Source organism: Culex quinquefasciatus, chromosome 1 (assembly GCF_015732765.1).
Source record: "Culex quinquefasciatus strain JHB chromosome 1, VPISU_Cqui_1.0_pri_paternal, whole genome shotgun sequence".
NCBI classification, from domain to species: domain Eukaryota; kingdom Metazoa; phylum Arthropoda; class Insecta; order Diptera; family Culicidae; genus Culex; species Culex quinquefasciatus.
The window spans coordinates 72,945,664-72,971,128 of NC_051861.1; the positions used below are offsets into that span (position 1 = coordinate 72,945,664).

Here is a 25,465-nt window from a genome sequence, read left to right on the forward strand (position 1 = left end):
TCAATTATTAATTCCTTGATCCGTACACACAGTGATGCTGCTGCGTCATCAGCAGTGTCACATCTTTTCGAAAGACTGATGCATCTCTAGAGCTATAGCTGAAACCGTGCATCGTAGAAATATCTGACCGAAACTGCAAACTGAAGCTCGTTTCGATATTTATGCAAATGCAGTGTGCAAATAGCTGCACCATTTTGAACTCCACACGAACTGTGTGTTGTGAAAGCAGCGCTTGGTTTCAAATTGGATCGAAAATTTATCGGAATGAGAGCATAGTTACCAAAATCCTCTGACAGTCTATCGCAAACTATATTTCACGCGTTCGACCACTTGCATTGCTAAAATTTTAGCTGATTTCAGTAGTTTGGAGATTTTCATCTTTGTTGAATCCGTTGCATATGGACTGGTCAATAAATTTTAACATGGAAATTTAAACGAGTGAAACCAAATATTCTGGCTAGCGACTCTTTTTGGTCTCAATTTTGACATATTCGGAATCCAGTTCTAGTCAGATAGTCAGTTGTAAGAACTACTGAGTAACTAGCTTGCTTCTTGAGAACAGAACAGAAATATTTTAAGGGGCGAAACGGGACACATGGGGTGAATTGAGACAGCTGATTTAGCCTTGTTACTGTACAATATTTGGATATTTTTGATTAGTTTCGGATAGAACAGACATAGACAACATCTAAAATAGTGCATCGTTTTCCAAATTTCAAGCTTTTGAGTGCTCTAAAAACTTCTCTCCCTATTCAGACTATAGTCACGATATGCCCCAGTAAACGGTAGTACAAAAAGCTCAAAGGCATCGAAATCCTGATTATTCAAATATTTATTCTATATTTATTCTTATTTTCCTATTTGTTATCTTCCAGGACGTCCGAAAAAAATCCAAAATTTGAAAAAAATGTCTTTTAATCAGTTTTCTCAAAAGGGTTGAAAATAGCACAACAGTTATTAGAAAAGACCTGAAATACCTGGCAAAAATCACTTTTTGATTATCCTAACATTTGTTAGTCATATGAATAACACTTTTATTTGTTACCAAGGGAGCTATTAAACAGCAAATTAACATCAATGATACAGCTGATGCAAACCACCCGCAAAATCTCTCACTCATAACTTAATTATTCGTTTTCCAATACGCAAATGTGTTTGTCAATGTGAGTGGTGGGCCCGTAAGCATGTATTTGTTTGTATGTATGTATGTATGGACGGGGAGCATGTGGGGTGCACATTTGACTCGACACCCACCAACCATTTTATTTATTCGCTCCTGTCCACAATGTGCAACCTAAATCGCTTTGCGGGTCGACAAAACGGTGGTGCAATGAACGCCCAGCCATCGTCGACTGCTGCACTCGCCTCTATCGCCTTTCTCGTTAAATATTTTAAATGCACAATTTATAAATAAAGTATTGAATAATATTTAGTGGAGTAATTAGCGTGGGGTTTTATTATAATTGCCATAATTAATTTCGTATGTGGCCCAGACAGAGCTGAATCCGTGATAAATGCATCGTTAATGGAAGCAAAAGGGCTTTATACTGAATTGGCCTGATTGGGGCACCTGGAATACATATGCCCTTTTGTTGCAGCAGCGACAGATCCTTATGTGAGGGGGTAATTTGTTGGGATTTTATTGATTTTGAAAATAGTGCTAATCGATTTCAACTCCTTGTGACATTTTTTGAAAACAGTCGTTTTTTAAAGGGGGAGAAAGTCAATCCTAATGAAAAAAATGTATGTTGAAATTATACAAGCTTTCTTCAAATCAAACATTGCCTAGTTCTGACTAGATGAAAGTAAAATAGCTTAAATAAATAAAAATGTATTTTTTTTGCAAAAGTATTTTCGTAACAAATATTTTCAATTTGCAGCAATTCCCCACGAAAACAGCATGGTTCGAAAAAAAAGTTCTCCGATCAGGCTCAAATTTTTTCTGGAGATTCCTTGGCCAAAATAATTAGACCCGTATTTTTTCGTATGGCCATTAGGGTGACCTACGCCGTGTTAGGGTGGTCCGAAAAAATGGCAATTTCAGTCGATTTTCGCAAAAACCACTTTTTTCAAAAAATCATATTTCCGCGCCATTTCATCCGATTTTAGCTGTCTTAGATGCTCTTAGAAGAAAGGTGATTAGTCTGACTATTTAGGGAAAATAGTAAGAAGTTTCAAAAATCTAGCTTAACATTTGAAAAGGTCGTATGAAAACATAATATGCTGTTTTAAAGGTCTCGGAACCAAAGAGCCTATGTCTGAAAATATTTTTATTTCTCGGAAAATTTCACATAACATATCAAAAAGTGGTAAAGTTATGTTTTCGATACTCTGAGATACGATATTTTGAAGATAAAAACTGGGTTTTTCGACGCGCCACGCGCAAAAATGGGAAAATGACGAAAACGGGGAAAAATCGACTTTTTTCACTAAAACTGCGATAACTCAAAAATTTCAGCGATGACCTATACATGTTAGGGTACCAAAATTTTCGTTATTGAAATACGCAACTTTTAGTACCGTTACATGTATAGGTCATTGCTGAAATTTTTAAGTTATCGCAGTTTTAATGAAAACAGTCGATTTTTTTCCCGTTTTCGTCTTTCTTCCCTTTTTGCGCGTGGCGCGTCAAAAAACTCAGTTTTTATTTTCAAAAAACCGTATCTCAGAGTATCGAAAACATTACTTTACCACTTTTTGATATGTTATGTGAAATTTTCCGAGAAATCCGATGAAAATATTTTCAGACATAGGCTCTTTGGTCCCGAGACCTTCGAAACAGCAGTTTAAGTTTTCATACGACCTTTTCATATGTTAAGCTAGATTTTTTGAAACTTCTTACTATTTTTCTTAAATAGCCAAACTAATCATCTTTCTATTGCGTCTAAGACAGCTAAAATCGGATGAAATGGCGCGGAGATATGATTTTTTGAAAAAAGTGGTTTTTGAGAAAATCGACGAAAATTGCCATTTATCGGACCACCCTAACTCGTCGTAGGTCACCCTAAGGGCTAAACGAAAAAATACGGGTCTTATTATTTCGGCCAAGGATCCCCCAGAAAAATTTTGAGCCCGATCGGAGAACTTTTTTTTCGAACCATGCTGTTTTCGTGGGGAATTGCTGTATACTGTTACACTTGCTTTCAGTTAATATTTCTGCACTCCCCCCAATGACAGGCGCCATATTTGAGAGTTATGACAGAGATCTGGTCCATGCGCATGTTTCACTTCCCACAACATCCTGAATCGCTGCTTGCTCCCATAGTTACGATTTGGCGTCGCGATGCCGTCGGTCGTAGCTATCAAAATTGGGGGAAACCGTGGCGAATTGTGTAACGTGATGCCTGCCAGTGAAGCAGCAGTTTGAAATTGGGGGAAAATAGCTGGTGCGCGGTGGAAAACGACCTTCGACGCCGAGCTGAGGGGTTGTCGTAAATGGCCGGGTTCTTGTACGCTGTAATAACAACGATAAAGTGCAAACAATAAGCGATTTTTTTACGTGTGGGATGTGACTTTTTTATACAGTGGAGAAGTTTGAATGTACGAGAAGACGGCCGTTATGTTCACTTGAAAGGATATGTGGAGCGGAGGTGAAAAGTCACCTGAATCGATTTTTAAGCTGGAAAAATTGTACCATTTGAGGGATTTAACAGTCTTTCACTCAATTCATATCAAGTGTTGTTACATAAGGAAGCTTTCTCAAAAATGTTCTACAGAGATGATTCGTTTATACAAATCTCAACTATTCAAAACCAAGTAATGGAGAACGAAGTTGACTTTTATAGCTGTCAGCCACTTTTGCTAGTACCAACCACTAGTGTCTTCCTTTTAACTAAAAGGACTTCGTCGCCCTGGGCTCCTAAGTGTTTGAGTTCGGCACGGAGTGACGGCGCCGAATACCTATATTTACACTAAGAATTTTAGAGCGTCCGTCGCAGAATTCGAACCAGCAACCTCTGGATTGAGAGTCCAGTGCGCGGTCCGATTGATCCATATGGGCGGGATCTCAGTAATAATACGTAATATTACTACCTGCGGTGGAAGGGGGAAGGGGTTCGATTGTCCACGCCTTATACATTTTATTATATGGACATTGTCCGCGAGGGTGGAAGGGGTTTGAGTTTCCAAAAAAGTGTCCACGTGGTTGATGGATATTCCCTAGACAAAATATGCTTGTGTATTAGGGTGTTTCATCCAAAACCAAATGTTCTCAGAATCAGGCAAACCGAGGTTCCCCTAGTAGAGGATACCCATAGGGACTCTCATGCCAAATATCAGCCCATTTGGTTGAGAATTGGCCTGTCCCCAGCGGTTTAAAGTTTACATGGAAATTACTATGGGATTTTCATGCTTTTCGTTCAATCGTTCCTACAGGTCTTGGGACAACATGGATTCACTCGGAATAAAGACAGGTGTGTAGGGGATGGTCCAATGAACACATTCCAGAAGGAATTAGGCTTGTCCATTCTGTCCCCAAGGTGCGCATTGGATCGACGTCCGGTGTCTCCAAAACCAACGATTCATCCTTCAAAAGCATCGCATTTCCTTAGTATGCTATGACGGCTAGGTGGAAACCACGACGCCCCATATGAGACGGTGAACACGTGGAGAGGCATAGATTGCATTAGTAACACAAAATCATCATTTTACTTTATTTAGAACAGTTGAAATTCTTCCAGGAACATCAATAATTATAATTTTAGTACTTTAAAGAATGTTTCTGAGTCAAAACTCAAGTAGATGCTCTGCCACGTGTTCACCGTCTGACATGGGGCGTCGTAATTTTCTCCTAGCCGTCATAGCATACTAAGGATAATGCGTACATTTGAAGGGTGAATCGATGATTCTGGAGACACCGGACGTCGATCCAATGCGCACCTTGGGGACAGAATGGACAACCCTAATTCCTTCTGGAATGTGATCATTGGACCATCCCCTACAAACCTGTCGTTATTCCGAGTGAATCCATGTTGTCCCAAGACCTGTAGGAACGATTGAACGAAAAGCATAAAAATCCCATAGTAATTTCCATGTAAACTTTGAACCGCTGGGGACAGGCCAATTCTCAACCAAATGGGCTGATATTTGGCATGAGAGTCCCTATGAGTATCCTCTACTAGGGGAACCTCGGTTTGCCTGATTCTGGGAACTTTTTTGTTTGGCTGAAACACCCTATTGTGTATACTGCCGTTCTACGCATAATTGTCCCATGTCATTTTTGGACGATTCTGACTTTTTTAACATTTTTTAAGTTTAGTTTGACGTATAATTTTCGAAAAACCCATAACATTTTGTACTTTGTTCGTGAACTCATTGAAAACAGCACCAAGTCTGTTTGTCCCATCGTTGGAATTCTACGCATAATTGTCCCACCAAGTACGTACTTCCCCGGAATCAATAGTTTTACGATGCATTATGTCGTGTTTACTTTTTGTATAGCAAGAGGATCACAAGTAAGAGTGATAAACTGCTTACTGGGGCAATTAGTGACATATAGGGTGAATAGGGACCCACGGGACAATTATGCGTAGAAACACAGAAATCGATCGAAAAATTTCAATCGCGTTTTTCTCAGTTGCTCTTTTTTGAACATGGGACAATTATGCGTAGAACGGCAGTATAGAAAGTAGGACTATTATTTGGAAAAAAGCAAGAAGAAAAATTTCCGCAACGACAAAGCTAATTGCAAGGCGATCCTATCAAAACTCTAATTTTGCCCAACCATCGACAATAAACACAATTGTAAATCACCAAAGCTCCAGATTTGGTTGACAAGTGTTTGTCTCGAAATCGGTTCTGTTAACGACGGCGTGAACAACTACCCTTTTCGGCTTACCGCATTTATTTGTTGCGACATAATTTGTCTCCAGAAGGCACTTTCAAAGAAGTGGAAAATGTTAAAGGCTTATTCGAATTAGTACCATTCCGGTTGGAAATTCCAGAGGCGCGTAAAAGAAGCTCCGGTTTCGGAGATTTGACTCCCAACCCTCCCTCACCTTAACAATCCCATTCTTGTCGCTCATTACTGTGTGTCTATAGTAATCGTTTTTGTCGCCGCAAAACTGACAGTTTACCGGGGTCCCCTCATCGACCGGCGGGTTCGGATGAGCTCCCCGAGTTTCACGCAATCATTAAATTAATTACACGGATGAGCGAAACTTGTGCTACATTCAACGAATGCCACCTTCCCCTTTTTGCCCGGGGAGAGGAAAGGTCTTCCAGGTTCCGTTCATTGACTGCGAGGAAGGGCTTTAGGGAATTTAAATTCGAAATTAATTATCCTTCCAAGTGAGGAGCCACAGGCACCCACCTTATTTCTCTATTGACAAAAATGTCTTTGAGATTTGGAACCCCAATGTTATAGTTTTTTTATATCTCTTGGGTTTTTTTTAGGAGAGCGAGTTGTGGCGCTATAACCACGGCAAATAGTGTCCAAGGCATTCGTGGAAATACAATGTCCCATCCCAGAGGGTCCCGGAGTACCAAACCTTCTTAGCATGGTGCTCCCAACGAATGCAGCCAAAATCTCGGAGCGTATGGTGGTGTGTCCCCACGCTTCTTACTCCCCTGTCGATTCAGAATTGTGTTGTTGTTCGAACACTCAGTGCTCAAACTCAACCCAATTACGAGTCATCTCTGCGATACGGCTTTACGCAGTAGGCTTGGCCGCTTTAACGCTTGTGATGTTTCAATGCAATGGCGCAACTACAAAGGGTCTGATTAGATTAGATTAGATTAGAAAAGTGTCCACGTGGTTTGTAGATGGTCCTGTAGTATTTTGAAACATTATTTGCATGATAAGTGTCAATGAAATTGTGATGATATAGATCACAAGAAAATTCACCGTAATTAATATTTAAATCATATATCTGTTCAGCAGACTTAGTTAAAGATTAAAAAAAAAACGCTAGCCTTCTCTAATCTTTCCATTGAACCACATAACTGCAGCGAACGTTTTCAATTTAGCTGGGAGCGATTTATAATACAAAACAAATGCTGAACGCAAGAAGACAGATTTTGAAACATGCACTTTTAATTTTTATTCCTCCCAATTTTACACATCGATCGATATTTTAATTAAAAACATCAGTCAGATACACTGCGGTGTATAATAAACAGAGACCTTGCCAACTGGATTGGAACTTTTTTTCCACAGGGAGTGAGCAGGATGGAGGTTCAGGGAGGATTTCCAGAGTGGAAAATCAATTCGTTTTATGTAAATTTTCCAATGGAGATGGTGGTGCAGCTTTTTTATCTCTCCACATCCAACTGTGCAGCCGCAAAGGTCTACCAAAGTTCGTACAGACTTTTTTTTGTCGTCGTCAGACTACCAGTTAGATCTGATCCATTAAAAGTTTTCAGTGTCCTCGGGGACGGGATAAAAAATTTGGGCAATGCTGCGCAAATGGGATTTGGCAAATAGGAGCAAATTGCTCCGGCGGTCTCCACCATCCTTTCCTCACTCAGTGAATGATATCTGCGGGATCCGGTCATTTAGGATGCATCAGATTTTGTGCCATACTCGCTCGAGTGACTAGCATTCTTTATGCAAGCGGGTGGGGGGAGGATACATAAAAATGGAGATGGAAAATTGCAATTCAGAGATAGGAGCTTTTATGCAAATCGATGAAATGATGGGTTTTCGTGAGTTGATCTAAAATAGATCTCTTAAACAATTTTTGATTCTGGAAATGTTTCCATAGCGAAAACTGAACATTGCAAGCCAATTTTTAAAGTTGGGCATGTTGTACATAGAATGTGAATTCTGAGCTTCAATGACTTTATCGTGCTTTCAATCCTTCATTTTTTACCTTTACAGATTCACAAATCCATGTTTTTATGTTTCATTTTTTTCGGTTCAATAGAATAAATCATTTAATTTAATTTCGAGTTGTTTTTTTTAAATAAATATTTTAAAAACTGCATTAATGTATTTGAAGCTATTCAAAGTCGAACTAGCATTTTTCAACGTGGTAATTCCAAAGAACCATGCCAATGCACAAGTGACTGACCCGCGATTGACTATAAGCCATCCTATCTGGCCGTGACCGTCTATTTGCCTAAGTGTTATCTGCATTTTCGCATACATGATCCAGCAGCAGAACTCGTTGCGATGCGTTTGGACCCCATCCTTCCCAAACGGAAGTATGCAATCGCAGTCGGCCATGCATTTCGCATTCCCCATTCGCTGCATCGAAGCATGCACGGTGTGCTTTTTTCTCTCCGACGAATGGCCAGACCTGCTTCGATTCTTTCGATTTGAGCGCCATTTTTTTTTTTGCTGCTGCCCGTTCAACTTGATTGAGTTTGCAGTTTTTTATGCGCTGGTGGCGACCGATTCGCTTTCACTGCATCACACACAATGTCTGCCATAGGCTTCTGAGCGAGCTTAGAAGGGATCAAGTGTTTTGCAACGGCAGATAAACCTAGGACTCAGAACTGCAGTACAGGTCAATTGGACACGACTTAGCTTTCGACAAACGATGCAAGTCAGTTTTGAGTAGGGGTGGATGGCACAAAAACAGGCTAAAACGTGTGTAATTCAAACGCATTTCAATCCAACCAGGGGTGTTTTGGGATTGATTTTTTTTGGTAAAAAAGACAACGAATGAAGGGAAACTTGCAGTTAAATTACCTGATCGTGAGTCACTCTGGTCATCCTCCAGCTTGTCGTCCCGGTCGAATCCACTCCAGAATTTGTTATTACTACTTGCACTGTGCAGGTTGTTGGAATTATTGTTCTGATTACTGCTATTGTTGTTGTTCACACTTATGCTGTTGTTGTTGTTGTGGTGATGATGGGGATTGTGCTTTCCATTGAACTTTGTTGGGTCCAGGATGTTCTCAACGGAAAAGGCTAACCGCCTGGGGGCCGTTTCTTTTTCACTTCCGGTGAGTGATTTCGCACTACTGCTGTCCATTGACCGCGTGAGGTCAACTGGGCATCCCTGGTGGAATAATGATTTAAACTTGGTTAGATATACTTGCAAGGGTCTATACTAGTATGTGTGTGATTTAAATTCGATTATTTGTGAAAAACAGTAAAAAAAATCATGGTAATATTACATCTAGGAAGAGGGCACATCTTCTATGACAGAAAAAATGTTTATATTTTCCTCTGAAAAGTGCAATTTTACACTTTTCTGGTGTAATCTAACTTTTTCAGTCTAAATTGAAGTACAATTACTTCATAAAAGAGGTAATATTCGACCTTTCAAAATTACACTTTTATACTGTGAAGAGCTTCATACCAAAACTCCCCAAGTAGCAAGAAAAACATCGCTCTTTATTTTGTTGTTCAACAATTGCTGCATAAGTGTTTTTATTCGTTAATTATTGAACAAGTGTCAAAAAATTTGGTCAATTGTTCACATTTTGACCAAAAAACCATTGTTCAACATGGCTGTGTAACACAAATGCCAAATCTAGCAACGGATTACGAACAGTTCATTTTGAAGTTTATTCTAACCTCAATGCAACATGCTTGTAGAACTCGAAAAGCAAAATGACATTTGCAGACATGATGTTTCATTTCAGTTTGCTAAACGTCATAACATAGTAGATTTGACCTTCGGCTTCGGCTGGGATTTCTCGTAAACTAGTTGTTTATGTGAAGTTCGCGTTCGTGTTCTAAACACCGAGCAAGGACATTTTGACGAAACAAGCAAGGATAGTTCTAAAAATAGAAACAGCTTATGTTCGAAAGAAGTTTTGGCAAACTGTTAGTGAACTTGGTAAAACCTAGATGACCGCAGACTTCTTATTGACGTTTAGGCCTGCTCATCCAACATAACCCCTCGTGGGAAAAAGCAAACGCGCGCCCGGACTTGACATTTGGAGTGATCTTGAGTTCGATACTTGTCCTGAGCATTCTTCATCAAAAAGGAAAGCTGAAAATGCAGCACCGGGAACCAGCAGCAGTAGTAGAGTAGAAGTAGTAGCAAGCGATGTTAATTAGCACTCAAACATAATTGAAAAAGAAAATCCAAAAGGCATAATTAAGAAATTGAATGATTTTTTATGGTTGATATTTTTTTATTATCCATCATTCATAAATGGCGTATCCCTGTCCAAACTAATAAATTACAAAAAAACTGGTAGTTAAATATCGTAAAGCGACATTTCTCACAAATAAAGGATTAAATGAAGAAAAAATAACTTTTGAGCGAACACCTTGAACATATTTTATGAAAAGCCTGTTAAACATTCTTGTCTGCCACGATATGTTCTTGAACGGTTATAAAAACGTTTGCCTAACTCCCTCCTGAATCTTAAAGGCAGAATGTTGTTGAACGGTTCTAACGACGTTATCCAACCCGGTTCAGAATCTTATAGTCAAGAGTTCTTATGACATGTTCAACAAACGTTCTCTATGCAAGTAGGACGTGCGCTGGTAAAACTTGATTAAACCACGCACATTTCTAACGGGTTAAGAGATGGTCAACAACAGAAAAACGTGCGCTTTTTCCAGCGTTCAAGAGTTCTCAGGGACGTTGGGAAAACATAGTAAATGAGTTCAACAACAAGTTCGGAAATCTTTTGACGAACAAAGTGTGCTACTTGGGTCTGTTTACCGAACATAAGGTAACGTTCAATTGAATATATAATTGTGTAAATAACACATAGTGTTTTCAGTGTTGTATAACAAGTGGCCAATTAATAGTATTGGGGACGCATTTACAAATTATGATTCATGCCGACCCGGGATTGTGAAGTTGAATTTTTCAGCATTAGTATGGAAAAGTTATGTTTTTTGATATATTTTTGGTTTGAACGGAAAATTCACTTCACAAATGGATGATAACATGAAATTGAGAATGAGCATGAGCATGGTTGACTGCCAATGAGCTGCTACTCCGTTATTGACAGATCAGCTGAGGTTAAACAATGAAACAAAAATTATCAGTTGAGTTTTGCACTGTTTAACCTCTGAAGATCCCTTCTTTATTAGTCAATACCAGAGCTCTCCCAAGAAGCATGCAGTTCAACGCAAGGGAGGCATGCTAGTCCAATAGTTGAAGTTGCAGACTCAACAAGCACTCAGTATTTCGCTATGTACCTGTTGACACCGCATGAAACAATTGAATCCGCATCATCTCCTTCAAGCATCACGGGATTAATATTTGTTTTAGGTTAGTAGGATAAGATAAGATATTGGCTTTTCGATGCCTTCCGAGCTACGCTGTTATGGGGAGGACTTTCATAATGTACCCGTTGGTGAGTCTTCCGAGCAACGATGCTATGGGAAGGTCTTTCTGGTTACAAAAACACTCAAGCACAGTTATTTCAATATCTATTAGATGAAAATTTTGCTCTACTAGAAACTTAACGATCCTAAAAAGTCAGCGTGTTGCTCGATGAACAATTATATAGAAATGACTTTTTCGCTGTGAAAATTTTACACATTATTCGAAAAATGAATACACAATCAACACGACGCCGTGCCTTTCGATCATCGAAGCATGGTGATGTACAAAATAAACACTTAAAACACTGCATGTACAATTTTTGCAGTTGGTGCCTTAGCCCACTTGGCCATGAGACCGATGAAGAATGGAAAGGATAAACGCATATATGAGCTTGAAATTTTGGTCAAGTAGGATTCCCATACTGATGAGCTACATATTTCATGGTGTAAAATTACATTAAATTGCATAAAATAATACAATATTTATTTTACACCCAGGCCTTTTACACGTAGCTGGATTACTACTTTTTTAGCTGTGACTGCTGATTTGAAAGTTTTGGGATTAAAGATTTCACTGTTTAACATATTTTTCAGTGATTTTACAAAATGTCTTACCATGCATCATGCGGCTTCAGTAAAATGTAAAAATCAAATTGTTCGCTCTACAGCATTGCCTTGGCGTTCTCGATTGCGAGATTACTATTCGAAATTAGGTGTCCGAACGCTTGATTGTTGAGGCAATTGCAAAACTCTGTTTACACCTAAGCTTCTATCCACCCCGGGATTTAAACTAAAGACCTTTGGATTGTTAGTCCAACTGCCTACCAGCGATTCCACCGGGACGGGGCTCAGGGAGACGACTCCTACACCTGGATTGAGCTATCGACCTAACCTCTAGGTTAGACCGGGGCCAACATTCACCTCCCCATCCAACGGAAGGCGTGATCACAAATTTCGTCTCGAAAAATGCCACCGGGACCTTCTGGGATCGAACCCAGGCCGACTGAGTGAGAGACAATCACGCTTACACCTACACCACGGGTCCCGGCCTCAGCAAAATGTACTGGGAACTAATATCGATGGAGACGCATGGTACTTTAATTCGATTGATATACCGAAATTCAATAATTCTTGTTCAAAAAATCATGTCTCTGAATCTTGTCAATAGACCATTTAACCATTCCCGTATATGTTACGAAATCATTCTGATAGATCACACTAACATATTTTCAACTGTGATTTCTTTATTTTTTGGTTCCGATACCTTAAAATCAGCAAACAAAGTTTTTATTTGATATGTAAGTGTGATTCTGTGAGTCTTCACAGTTTCAAAACACTGTCAGATTCTTAAATAATGACTTGAAATTGGCTAAGTGCAATTTTCTATGTAAGGTTTTGACTTTTTTTTATAAGGTCCTATAAAAAATGTCAATGTCTATCGTAGTAAGCGGGATACACTCAATGTTTACATTTGTTCATAGGACGTTATAAAAAAACTATCTTAATCCACTTATGTGGTTGATGCCTTCCTCACTTTTTACCAACAATGGTAATGTGGTTTGGACACATATTTCAGCTATTTTGTTGAGATCCAGAATAACCTAACCAACGATGGGTTGGGTGATGGATCCGGACATCGTTTGCATACATTTAATTGAGATCCGGCTTCAAAAAAGTACATAAATATCACTTAAGTGGTCATAACTCGAGACATGGTTGCCAGATCTTCAATGTTGTGGACTCGTTGGAAACGTCTCTCGATTGCTTAACCAACGATGGGTTGTATGATGGACCCGGACATCGTTTACATACATTTAATTGAGATCCGGCTTCACAAAAGTACAAAAATATCACTTAAGTGATCATATCTTGAGACAGGGTTGCCAGATCTTCAATGGTTTGGACTCATTAGAAAGGTCTTTTGATTACCTAACCAACGATGAGTTGGATGACGGACCCGGACATAGTTTTCATACAGATAATTGAGATCCAGCTTAAAATAGTTCATAAATATCACTTAAGTGGTCATAACTTGAGACAGGGTTGCCAGATCTTCAATGTTTTGGACTCATTGGAAAGATATTTTGATTACCTAAACCAACGATAGGTTGGATGATGGATCCGGACATAGTTTTCATGCATATAAGTGAGATCCGGATATATGTGAAAACACATTTTTATAACTAACTTTCGAACTACTTATCGAAACTTGAAACAATTCAATAGCGATGTATGGGATCCTAAACCAAGTCGAATGCAACCGGTTTGATCAAAATCGGTCCAGCCAGTGCTGAGAAAACTTGGCAAGAATTTTGAACACATACATACATACACACACACATACACACACACACACACACACACACACACACACACACACACACACACACACACACACACACACACACACACACACACACACACACACACACACACACACACACACATACACACACAGACATTTGTTCAGTTTTGGATTCTAAGTCGATAAGTATACATGAAGGTGTGTCTCTGAGCGCTCAATAAAAAGTTCATTTTTAGAGCAGGATTATAGCCTTACCTCAGTGAGGAAGGCAAACAGTCAAAACTTTACTTAGAAAACTTATAAGCATAAGAATTAGAACCAATGGAAATGAATCTGATCTTCTACAATAGATAAGTAATTGAATTAGAAACTTGCCGTATGGTGAGGAAAATTTTAAAATCTACGGTTTTTCCATATGAAAGGTAAACAAACAACTGCATAGCAACGTATATCAGCCCAGCAAGTTTTACAAGATGCGTACTTTTCCATAGTAACTTATATATGGGTCATTCCACCTGAAGTGTGCAAGAAAAAATGCAAATTTGAAAATTCCCATCTCCGATTCTGCTCAAATTTGGCAGAGCTGTTGAGACTATCAAAACATGCAGAAATCCCGAATTTCATCCAAATCGGACCACCCCCTCCATTTTTGTACCCTCCCAAAAAATCGACTTTTAGGAGATTTTTGAGCGAAACCCCTATCTTCAAACGACGATAACTCAGGAACTACACATCTTAGAGGGTCGGTCTTAGACTCAATTTTGAAGGAAATTGGACGTAGAATCCATTTCTGTGATCAAAATTTAGATTAAAATATGTTTTCTACCTGTATTGCGCAATTGAAAACATTAAATGGCCGTATCTCAAAACAGCTCTATTTATTTTTTAAATTTGACCTCACCATCGTATTCCTCGTCCGATTTTACACAAGAATCACTTATCGACGGAAAGGAATATGTTTCGTTCCAGAAATATCGAATTTTAAAGTTTAGAGTATTTGAGATTACCTAAATTAGCTACACTCGCCGCCTCTGCTAGAAGCACTAAGTCGTGCTGATCAAAAACTGCTACCTGCTTTTATTGAAATAAGATTTCATCCTAAATAATCATTAGCAAATATTGAATGTACACCACTGTAGGAAACTGCTGTATAATCTTAAATTAAAAAAATAGTATACAGTGAATTTGTGTGCTAGCCCAATGGATAGCCCAAGAATGGAATTCCCGCAGAGCTAGCAGGAAATTGCAATTGATCTTGTAAGTAACACTTAAGAAAAAGTGTACGATACACTATCGTGTTAAAAATTATGAATTAACATGAATAAAACTCTCGTGAAGCATGATTAAAGAGGAGGATTTCTGGAAGGTATAAAACTGAAAAATGTAAGTAAATCACAAAGATTAATCTGATTTATTATCTGATTAAGATCAAATTCAGTTGTGTTGATTTCGACACCGTCCGAACAATAATCTTTTTTTTTTGTTTGTCAATCATTTAGAAATCTTGAAAGACGATAAAGCTGCTGTCCACATGTAGCAGAATTGAAAAAAATCATCAATTATTCAGATGAAACTGGCTCACAATATAAAAATCGGTTTAATATGATCAACCTTTCAAACCGTAAGGCAGATTTTGGGGTTTTTGCTGAATGGTACTATTTCGCTACCGCACATGGCAATAGCTCTAGACCCCATGAGAGTTATTTCATCTACCACAGCCAGCTCTACATTTGTTCTCACTTCAAATAAAAGAAATAATTTGATAAAGTGGGAAGAAATGAAGAATAAGGAAAAATATAAAAATAATAGAATTTTTTTTTGAAAATTGCATTGTAAAAACTCTGTAGCATTTGCAAATAAATATTCAAAGTTTAAATTTTACTTAATATGGTTTAATGACACTGAGATCATGAAGATCAGTGCATTGAAAATTACCCAATAAATATTCCTTAAACAAAAAATAGATTGTTCAAGGTATTGATTATCTCAAAATCGTATAAAATTATAAAAATAATTCATCTTACAGAATACCAGGTAGTAATTATTCATCAGCACGACTTAGTGCTTCTAGCAGAGGCGGCGAGTGTAGCTAATTTAGGTAATCTCAAATACTCAAAAATTTAAAATTCGATATCTCTGGAACGAAACATATTCCTTTCTGTCGATAAGTGATTCTTATGTAAAATCGGACGAGGAATACGATGGTGAGGTCAAATTCAAAAAATAAATAGGACTGTTTTGAGATACGGCCATTTAAAGTTTTCAATTGCGCAATACAGGTAGAAAACATATTTTAATCTAAATTTTGATCACAGAAATGGATTCTACGTCCAATTTCCTTCAAAATTGAGTCTAAGACCGACCCTCTAAGATTTGTGGTTCCTGAGTAATCGCCGTTTGAAGACAGGGGTTTCGCTCAAAAATCGCCAAAAAGTCGTTTTTTTGGGAGGGTACAAAAATGGGAGGGGTGGTCCGATTTGGATGAAATTCGGGATTTCTGCATGTTTTAATAGTCTCAACAGCTCTGCCAAATTTGGACAGAATCGGAGATGGTAATTTTCAAGTGCTGTTCCGCTTCAGGTGGAATGACCCATATTTTACTTTTCTTAGCTGTTATAAGCTAAGTGATTGTAGATAGGCCATTAGGTATATTTTTGAAATCATGGCAAACAGACTCTACTCACCGAGGTAGCATCTTGAGAACTATCCTCGTTACCGTCCACGATAAGTTCTTCACTGGTATCACTGCGAGCATAATTGGCAGACAATCCACCCAGTTGTATCCTGAAGCCAAAATCCGACAGTTCCTTTGCCGCTGATACACCGTTGATGCCGTTCCCGCTCATCGATCGAGCGATTTTGAATCGCTCAATGTCCAAATCCGACGGGGAAACACTTCCCGGCGCTGGTTGAAACTTCATGGTTGCGACGGCGAAGGAATGTTGCTGATTTGGATGAGGTGGCATGTGCGGAGGGTGGTGATGTGGCGATAGCTGGAGCTGGTGTCCGTTGGGGATCAGCGTCGGATGATGTCCTAAGGATAAGACCGACGGTGTTGGACCAAGTGGAACCGGTTGGGTCGTGGGAAAATGTGGTTGCGGTTGCAGGTTGGAATCACTAGGTATTGCATATTTTACACTATGATCGATGGAGTATTTCCCCGAGGGTGGCTTATCTAGTTCGGATGGACTGAGACGGGTGTTTATGTTGTGGTCTGCTAACTGTTTCAGTCTTTCTATGGAGAATTTGGCACTCGGTTCTAACAGTTCACGGTCACTTTTGGCGTAGATGAAATGATCACTGTTCACTGGGAGAAGTGTTGTGTTTTCTTTGGAAAGTAGAGAAAACTTGGCCTTGAGTTCGAGATGGTTTTTACGGTCCGGCGGTTGAAACTCTTGGAAGCGAATCAGCAGTCCGTCGGATTTTGGAGACGGCTGCGAACGTATTTCCGGTTGTTCCGACGGAGTTCCCGGGCCGGAAATTTGCGTATCTTTCAAAGTTGAGTTCGAGAGACCCGTCTCGTTGGGAAGTGGGGGTGAATTTGGCTGGGAAAGCGACGGGCTTTCCGGTTGTCCGGAATCAGATCTCGGCGATTGCATCATAACCATAGTATCCACTCGGTTATGTTTTCGTTGTTCACTAAATATTCCAAATTAATCTGAAACTATTCTTAAATTAAACTGTACACTTTGATCACATAATCCTTTTCCCTGGCTTATTTGGCACTGTTACTCAACGTTTCGGTTCCGATAACTTTTCAACGTTTCAGCCTCAGGACATATCTGAGTTCTGAACCACTTTGAAGTTCCTACGTTCACTTTCACCCAACGCGCATTTTGCGTTCCGAGAAGGGAAACTCCGAATGTGGTAGACGACTGGCGATTACCGAATGACGACTGACTGTTTGTACAATTTTCACGTCTCATTCTCCCTAGGAAACCCGAGGAAAACTTGCCTTGAGTTTCACAAGCAGGGATCGCGTGCGCTAGTATTGGTGCCACACGAGCATACTGCACGTGCACGTGCTATATTTTTAATTTCTAATTGGATTCCGCTCTCTCCGTATGTCTGGTGTGCAGAAGGCCACGCCCAATTTTCTCCTCAAATTGAGTTTTCCACGCGCGCCCTCACCAACACATGCTTGCTTAACCAGCATCCAAGGCAGCGGGGACTAAAGAGCGAAGCTATTAAGAACCACTTCAAGCTCACACTTGAGTCAACATACTAAATTGTGGCGCGTTGGCTTGCTGTGATGATATACTTTCGTTTTCCCCCTCAATTTTCAACCTCCCCTTGTCTACTGCGGGCCCACACAAGCTCTGTAGACAGGAAAATGTCTACATCAAATTAAGTACGATAAGTAATTAAAATATATACGCTTCTCTTAAGAGATTATTTTCCCCATGGCCACCCTCAATCTCTGCCAACAATTTTCCTTGGATTTTTCATCTGCCACCCACTCCTCTTTGGGGAAAATTGAAGAGCAATTTGCTCTATTTACTTGCGCTACTCAATTTAAAAGCTTTCTTCTCTACCCACCTCACCCGTCACTCTGCTTTATTCAGCCTCAAACGGTAAAGTCCCTGACTTTTTTCCTGGTATAATAATCATCGTTATAAACGGTGTCTCCCAGCCTGGCGGGAACATTACTTTTTATTATTTATTCCGAAGAAGCCAATGAAGAAAACAAAACGGCACTCGGTGAAAATAAACGCTTTTCCCAGCGACAAGTTACTATGTATTTCGTGAGCCAAATGTACATAAAGTGTGATTCTTTGTCAGTGGAAAAACGAGAAATGATGCCTTGTTTGCTATTAGCAGAGCAAATAAAGAAGAAACGTTCTTAATTAGCTTGGCAATAAAAAAGTGGCATAGCGACCACTCACTGTAATTGCTACAATGTGATATTTAAGCGATGAGATAATTTTCTAGGAGGTAAAAATTTCCCTAACTGCCTTTGTTTGCGGTGTTATCTTTATGTCACGTTGTAGCGAAATGATTTTTTTTTGCGTTTAAGATGCTGTAATTGGATAGTCTGTTCGAAACATATTTATTTAAGAAATTTATCAGGTTTTTGTATATTTTCAAATGAGTATTCTTTGAATTAAAAATGTGTAAATTTAGAAGATGTGATATAGAAGGTTTTACCTACCTTTAGACTGAAATTGTAGCATTACATCGGAAAAGTGGTGAATTTACACATTTTTAGATGGAAAATTACCTCCAATTGTTCTAGAATAATATTTGAACATGCCTTATATCTTAGTATTTTTTAAAGCAAATAATTCCCGAATGATTATTTTGTCGTTTTAAACCGAAGCTATTTAAACTATTCGCCATTTTCAAATGTTTGGCTAGATAATGATGAAAACCGCCATCTTAGGTCCTCTAGGCTCATAAAAACGGATAAGCTCAGTTTGTTTGGGAGCTGTCTATATGCTCCCGAGCTGTACTTACTGCTGCTATGCTACCGAATGAAAATCAACTTCAAAATTTGTTATGTTTGACTCTGACATTTTCTATAGTGATCTACACGTTTCAATCAACAGAATTGAATTTTAGTAAATTACCTGCCAAAAAATAAAATTGTAAATTTTGGTTAAGCTAAATGGTATGGAGTCACCTATAGCTACCATGCGCACTGACGTTTATTTAGTAGCAGGAGTAGCAAACATTAAGGGGGTGCACATGGTAGCTTCTCGGAGGGTGCGCATTTATACCCGAAACATACAATTTGATTACACGGAGAAAAAATAGTTCCCAAAAGCGTTCATGCCATTGGGAACCACGAACAAAGTATTCAAATTACATGGAACGTTTTTCCAAAATCGTACCATAGAATTCGAACACTTTTCTCGTGGTTTGAATAAGTTGTAACAGAAAACAATCGAAAATATCAAAATTTTGTACAAAAGCATTTCCAAAACAGTGATTCTCCCCAGATGATGCACCCAGAACTGGGCATCGGCATACGAGAGGATAAAGAGCACGATTCGGTAGTAAAATGGTACTGTGTGCGGACGGAGAGGATAAATCCCGAAACTACCGAGAGTACTTTACTCATGGTTCATTTTACAAAAAAGTTCATCTATCAAAAAAAAAGTACCGGTACCGAGACTCGAACCCAAGACCTTCGGCATATTAAACCGTGCCTTTACCGCATCCCAAGCAACACACTTTGTCAGATAAACGTATTTCCTAACTGGTTGTATAACCGAACGGCCTCGTTACCACAACTTGTTCTACAACTCCTGTGCATTGGAAAAAGCGCACTTTTTTCTGTTGTATAACTTGCCAGAATAAGATGCAAGTTATCAGAGTAAGTTGTACAAATGTATCTGACAACACTGTGCTAGCTAACAAGAGATTCAACGAAAAAAGGGGGCGTGGTTAACGGCTGTGCTGTCAAATCAAAGCGCGCACTGAAAAGGAAGATGGATTGAAAACAGTTGTCTAACCGTTACCCAACTTACATGTAAACAAACAGTTCTTATCAGAATTTCAATCAACGACGAAGCCAATATGAATAGTATCTCTGACTATTTTGGTACGCTTGTTTCTGCCCGATTTATTTTGAAAAAAATTGAAATGTATAAAAAAAATAAAATAATATTTTCGCGCTCTCTAACTGTGATTCTTGTGAAACCCTCTTCATGGAGAACTTTTAGATTTTCATTTTTTTGATGAACTTTGTCTTTCCCAAGATTCGATCCGATGACTTCGACGACTTTTTGTTATCTCCACGGCAGGTCCAGGCGCGCTTCCACATCTCTCCACGAGGCTTCATAGTAAACAAGCTGGCCTAAACGTCAATAAGAAGGCTGCTGCCAGCTTTGTTATACTGCAGTGAGCTATACAACTTAACTCCAGAAAAGGCTGTCATTGGAAAATAAAGTTATATAAGTTTGGTTCAAGTCAGTTTTTATAACACCATTATGTAACTTTGTTATAACAAACCGATTCAACTGTCATTTCGATTACCGTACCACGAAGTAACATTGAAAATTGGTGTGATTTTAATTTGTTGTTTTCTCTTTCATGAATTCCGTAAGCTGATATTTTTTGTAGCTTTTACCGGCGATATTTTTATAAATAATCGGTCAACAATTAAAATTATTGCAATCGTCGATAAATAAACATTATTGAAACTCTAAATACCTCACGTACAAATTTACACCACCTAACAACACGCAATGTCAAGTTGAATATGTTTGTTGAATATCAGTTATATAACCTATTCTCCGATAACATTTGTGTAACAAAGCGAGAAAACCTAAGGTTATTTATAGAATGGTTGGCCACGCCCATTTTTCAGAAGATGCCGTCACATGACAATGTTAGATAAGCAGTGAAACAAACAGTGCAATATTATTTTTATTCAACAAACTGTTTTCGAGGAAAACAATGCAGATGAGAAACAGCATCATGGCATATCAGGATTTTGACGTTTAATTACAGCTCATAAAAAGCGTTTTCGACTGAAATCAATTGATAAATACCTCAAACGGAAGTGAGCAAGCAAGTTTCTATCGAAGGTGTTCCAAAATAAGTTGTTTAAACAGTGTAAATCAGCAAATTGGATGGAACCCTCCAAATAGGTGAGAATTTTTCCTATGTTGTGTTTTGTTGGAAAAGAGTGAAGTTGACTGTGTTTTAACACTTTTGTGGCACAAAACACGATAGTTACATAAGTCAGTTATACAAGCAGTGAAACAAACTGTTATTTAAGTTATGTTCAGATTTTTTCTCGTATGTTTATCAAAAACAATTGTCTAACTTTTATTCAACAGTCGACAAGTTATGAGTGCTACTTGGGATGGGCCACCATGGTTCGGTGACTTCGGTCGTTTGTCCATATAAGCCACTCAAAGGATGACCTGTTCCAATGAACGAATGAACACGCGAGAGGACTAAACTCTCGCAATATAGCACTTTCCTCTCGTTTCTTTTCGTGAGGACTATCCCCTCGTTCTTTAACTTTGGGTGTGGTAACTTTTACTAGTAATCGGGTAAGTGGCATTTGGGATTGTGGCCCATTCGGTTATATGGGTTTCGGGGAAATGCCATAGATTAGAGGTGAAAGCGCTACCACTACGTGGTTGGTTTATCGTGTTATATATTTTTAGAAAAACCTGAACGATGGGCCAAACATATTAATGTTCTGACAACTGTACCAAAAGTTATGTGCACTTGAATGGTAAATAAACACTTTTTTTTAAAGCCGGATCTCAAATTTGTTAGGATACTGTGAGGAGCCATAATGTACATTAGGGTGGGTACGTTTTTCAAAAAGTTCTCGGATCAATATTTAGTATGGTTCCCCTTGTAGGGCATGCCCATAGGGACTTTCATGCCAAATATCAGCTCATTTGGTTGTAAACTGGCTGCGCGCATCAGGGTTAAAGTTTACATGGGAATTACCATGGGAAATTGGAACTTTTTGTTCAAACGCTCCTACAGGTCTGGGAAAATCACGCGCCAACTTCTGGTATGGTCAGGCCTATGGGGAATGGTCTGGAGAACACTTTTCCCGAAGAGAGCATATGGATTCGTTGTCCCTAGACCTGGCGCATCGGCAAACAATCCGATGTCTCCGGAATCAACGGGTTTTCCTGAAAAGCATCAAATTTTCCTTAGCATGCTATGAAAGCTTGATGAACAACGCGACGCCATACGTCAGGCAGCTACCACGTGGATGAGAAACGGCTGGAATATTCAATTGCAAACCTTCTTTTGACTAGAAAATGATCATTTCGAGTAATCCTGATATTATTTAGTCGAATTAAGAATCTTTGCATAGCAAATTTGTATTTTTTTGCGAATATTTCAACCACGTGGTAGCTGCCTGACGTATGGCGTCGCGGTGTTCATCGAGCTTTCATACACCCAAAGTTAAAGAACGAGGGGATAGTCCTCTCGAAAAGAAACGTGAGGAAAGTGTTATATTGCGAGAGTATAGTCCTCTCGCGTGTTCATTCGTTCATTGGAACAGTTCATCCTATGAGTGGCTTATATGGACAAACGACCGACACTTAGTCACCGAACCATGGTGGCCCATACGGCAAAGGCACGGTTCAATATGCCGAAGGTCTTGGGTTTGAGTCTCGGTACCGGTACTTTTTTTATGGATGAACTTTTTTGGAAAATGAACCATGAGTAAAGTACTCTCGGTAATTTCGGGATTTATCCTCTCCGTCCGCACACAGTACCATTTTACTACCGAATCGTGGTCTTTATCCTCTCGAATGCCGATGCCCAGTTCTGGGTGTGGCAAAGTCGAAATCCTTGCCGGGTGTGCTGCGTTTTAAACCTCCAGGTTAAAAATATGGAGTCAAGTGGTTAGCTAAAATGCTTTCTATTTATGTTGTAAGGCTTCATCCATAAGGTACGTCACGCTAAAATCAGCCAAAATTTACCCCCCTCCCCCCCTTTGTCACGCTTTTCCTATACTTATAACCAGGGCTGCGGAGTCGGGTTATATTTCAAGCGACTCCGACTCCGACTCCGACTCCGGCTTTCTGGGATTAGCCGACTCCGACTCCGACTCCGACTCCGACTCCGACTCCGGCTTTCAGATCCAACCGACTCCGACTCCGACTCCAACTTCGGCCCACCAACTCTAGCCGACTCCAACTCCGACTCCAGCTTTAAAAAAATGGTTGGCTCCGACTCCAACTCCGACTCCGACTCCACATATTTTTAAATATTTCAAAAGATAGTTTATTATTATTTCGAAAAAAATGATAAATAGGATTATTTAAAAACTCTTTAAGTGGAAAAACCGGAAAAAAGTCTCTAGTTTTACAAGTTTTAGACGTTATTGAAACAGAAATAAAAAAAAAAAACCAGTTTGAAGGCATTTTCAGAAGAACAGTTTGGTAAGTGAATTTGGATTTATTTACTTAACCTCAAATTTTCATTAAATTGATTCTAAGCTAAAATATTAAATTGTTATTTTTTATGATCATCAAAAGAAAGCTGGCCTTAATGATTGATTTAACAAATAATTTCAATTTGCTCACTTTTAAGTTGACATTTATAAGAAGCACAGTGACTATCATAGTCACTTTGTTTTTATAAATAACAATTTAAACGAAACTATTTTTTTAAGCTCCATTGAAATGTTTAAGACGTACATGGACATCACGCCAAGGCTGATGAAGTTTATTATTACAAATTAATGTATCTAAAAAAATCTTCGTGGTAAGAACGCTAAAGAGGTCCATTTCAAATATCCGTGACCTAGAAAATAATTTACCTCGGAATTTTGGATTTATTTGAATTTTTAATTTTTTTATATACTTAAAAGGAGGCGCACGATACTTCTTGCATCTTCACATAAAACGAAGCTTTATGAATGGTCGTGCGCCTCCATGAAATTATATGAAAAAAATTAGAATTGGATGAAAAACAAAAATCCAAAGGATAAATATTTTCTAGGTCACGGATATTTTTTTAATCTTGAAATCCTGTCCTATCCTAAAATCTTGAGATTTGTTCAACGATAATTTGCAACAACATGAAAATAGTTTGCCTAAGGATCAACATTCTCAGACACTTTTAATTTTTTGTACAAAGTTATAAACAAAATGCGCATGTTGAGTTCCAAGTAATAGATTGTTATAATCGTTGAATATTTGTTGGAAGAGTTATCCTGTCAGTGATTTTTTTGTTTTTGATTTCCATAAATAGTGATTATTATTTGTATTTTTTTATGTGCCTCGTAACTTTTTTCCTGAACATTGATTTACTTAAAACCACCATGACATTCGCTATCGGTTTATAAGATGAATGTGTGTGTACTTTTTTTTCAGAAAGAACTAGATTAAATTTGGTCAAATTTGAGTTTAAAGGGTACTTAAATATTGGCAAAAGGATGCAGTCAAAAATCAATTAGATATTTCTGACTACAAAACCAATATTTTTTATTTTGTGTTATGATGATACTACATACTTGAGTAAGAGTTTATTATCAGGTTATCATTTAGTGATCTCTAAAAAAAATGGCAACGTAGCGCATGCAACTTGAAAAAAAAATAATATAAGAAGTTTTGTAAATTAATCTGTTTTATACTGCCGCTCGAAGCTAGTCCGTCCCATATGTAATTTCGTCAATTTTGAGGTAATGATGCAGTTTGGTTCAAAATCATGTAAACTATCAGAAAAACGAATAAAATGTAGTACTTTGTTCTAGATAGCCGGAGAAAATCCACTTTTTCGTGAAATTTTAACACGTAGCCTTATGGGCGGGACAACTTTGACACGCGTTTTTTGCGGCTTGCTGTTTTTACATATGGGACGGACACGATTAGAGCAGCAGTATAGCAAATACAAAAAAATAAATAAAAAATAAACATATTTTTTGTTGAATTTAAGATAACTCCGACTCCGACTCCAACTCCGGGTAATCAGAAATTTTCGGCTCCGACTCCGACTCCAGCTAATAAAATTTAGCCGACTCCGGCTCCGACTCCGACTCCAGCTGTTCGAGTTTTTACGACTCCGATTCCGACTCCGACTCCAGGTTTCCCAAAAAGACCCGACTCCACCGACTCCGGCTCCGACTCCGACTCCGACTCCACAGCCCTGCTTATAACACGCAATGTCACACTTGCTCAGACCCCCCTCCCTCCCTAGAGCGTGACATACTTTATGGATGACGCCTAAATGGATGATAGATAGGGTTATGTTGATTCTTGATGAATTAACTTCTATAGATTTCCTTCAAAAAGATATTTCCATTGTGTTCTGCTAATTTTCCTGGCATGTACTGAGAAATATTTGTGTTATCTGACGTCTTAAAAATATACGTTTTGTATGGGATTAAATTGATTAAAAATGGTTTGAGCATAAGATTTTTTTTTAATGTTCAACACGGCAAGTGAAAATGCTACAGAAGTAACGAAGCTTTTTAGGAAAACACTGTAGCCTCATCAACAAGAGAGTGTTGATATGCTCCATATGGCACATCC

At 38.7% G+C, this 25,465-nt stretch overlaps 1 protein-coding gene across 1 annotated transcript in view; it reads right to left on the reverse strand.

Moving 5' to 3' along the window:
- LOC6053375 (homeobox protein slou) overlaps positions 1 to 17,380 on the reverse strand; it is a 32,187-nt gene extending 14,807 nt beyond the window's left edge. Inside the window, exons 1-2 of the mRNA XM_038248290.1 lie at positions 16,178 to 17,380; positions 8,636 to 8,948 (exon numbers count right to left, since the gene is read on the reverse strand). Of these exons, the coding sequence (XP_038104218.1) occupies positions 8,636 to 8,948; positions 16,178 to 17,101 (1,237 nt within the window). The 5' untranslated portion in view covers positions 17,102 to 17,380. The remainder of the gene's footprint in view (positions 1 to 8,635; positions 8,949 to 16,177) is intronic.
- Between the last annotated feature and the right edge of the window lie 8,085 nt (positions 17,381 to 25,465).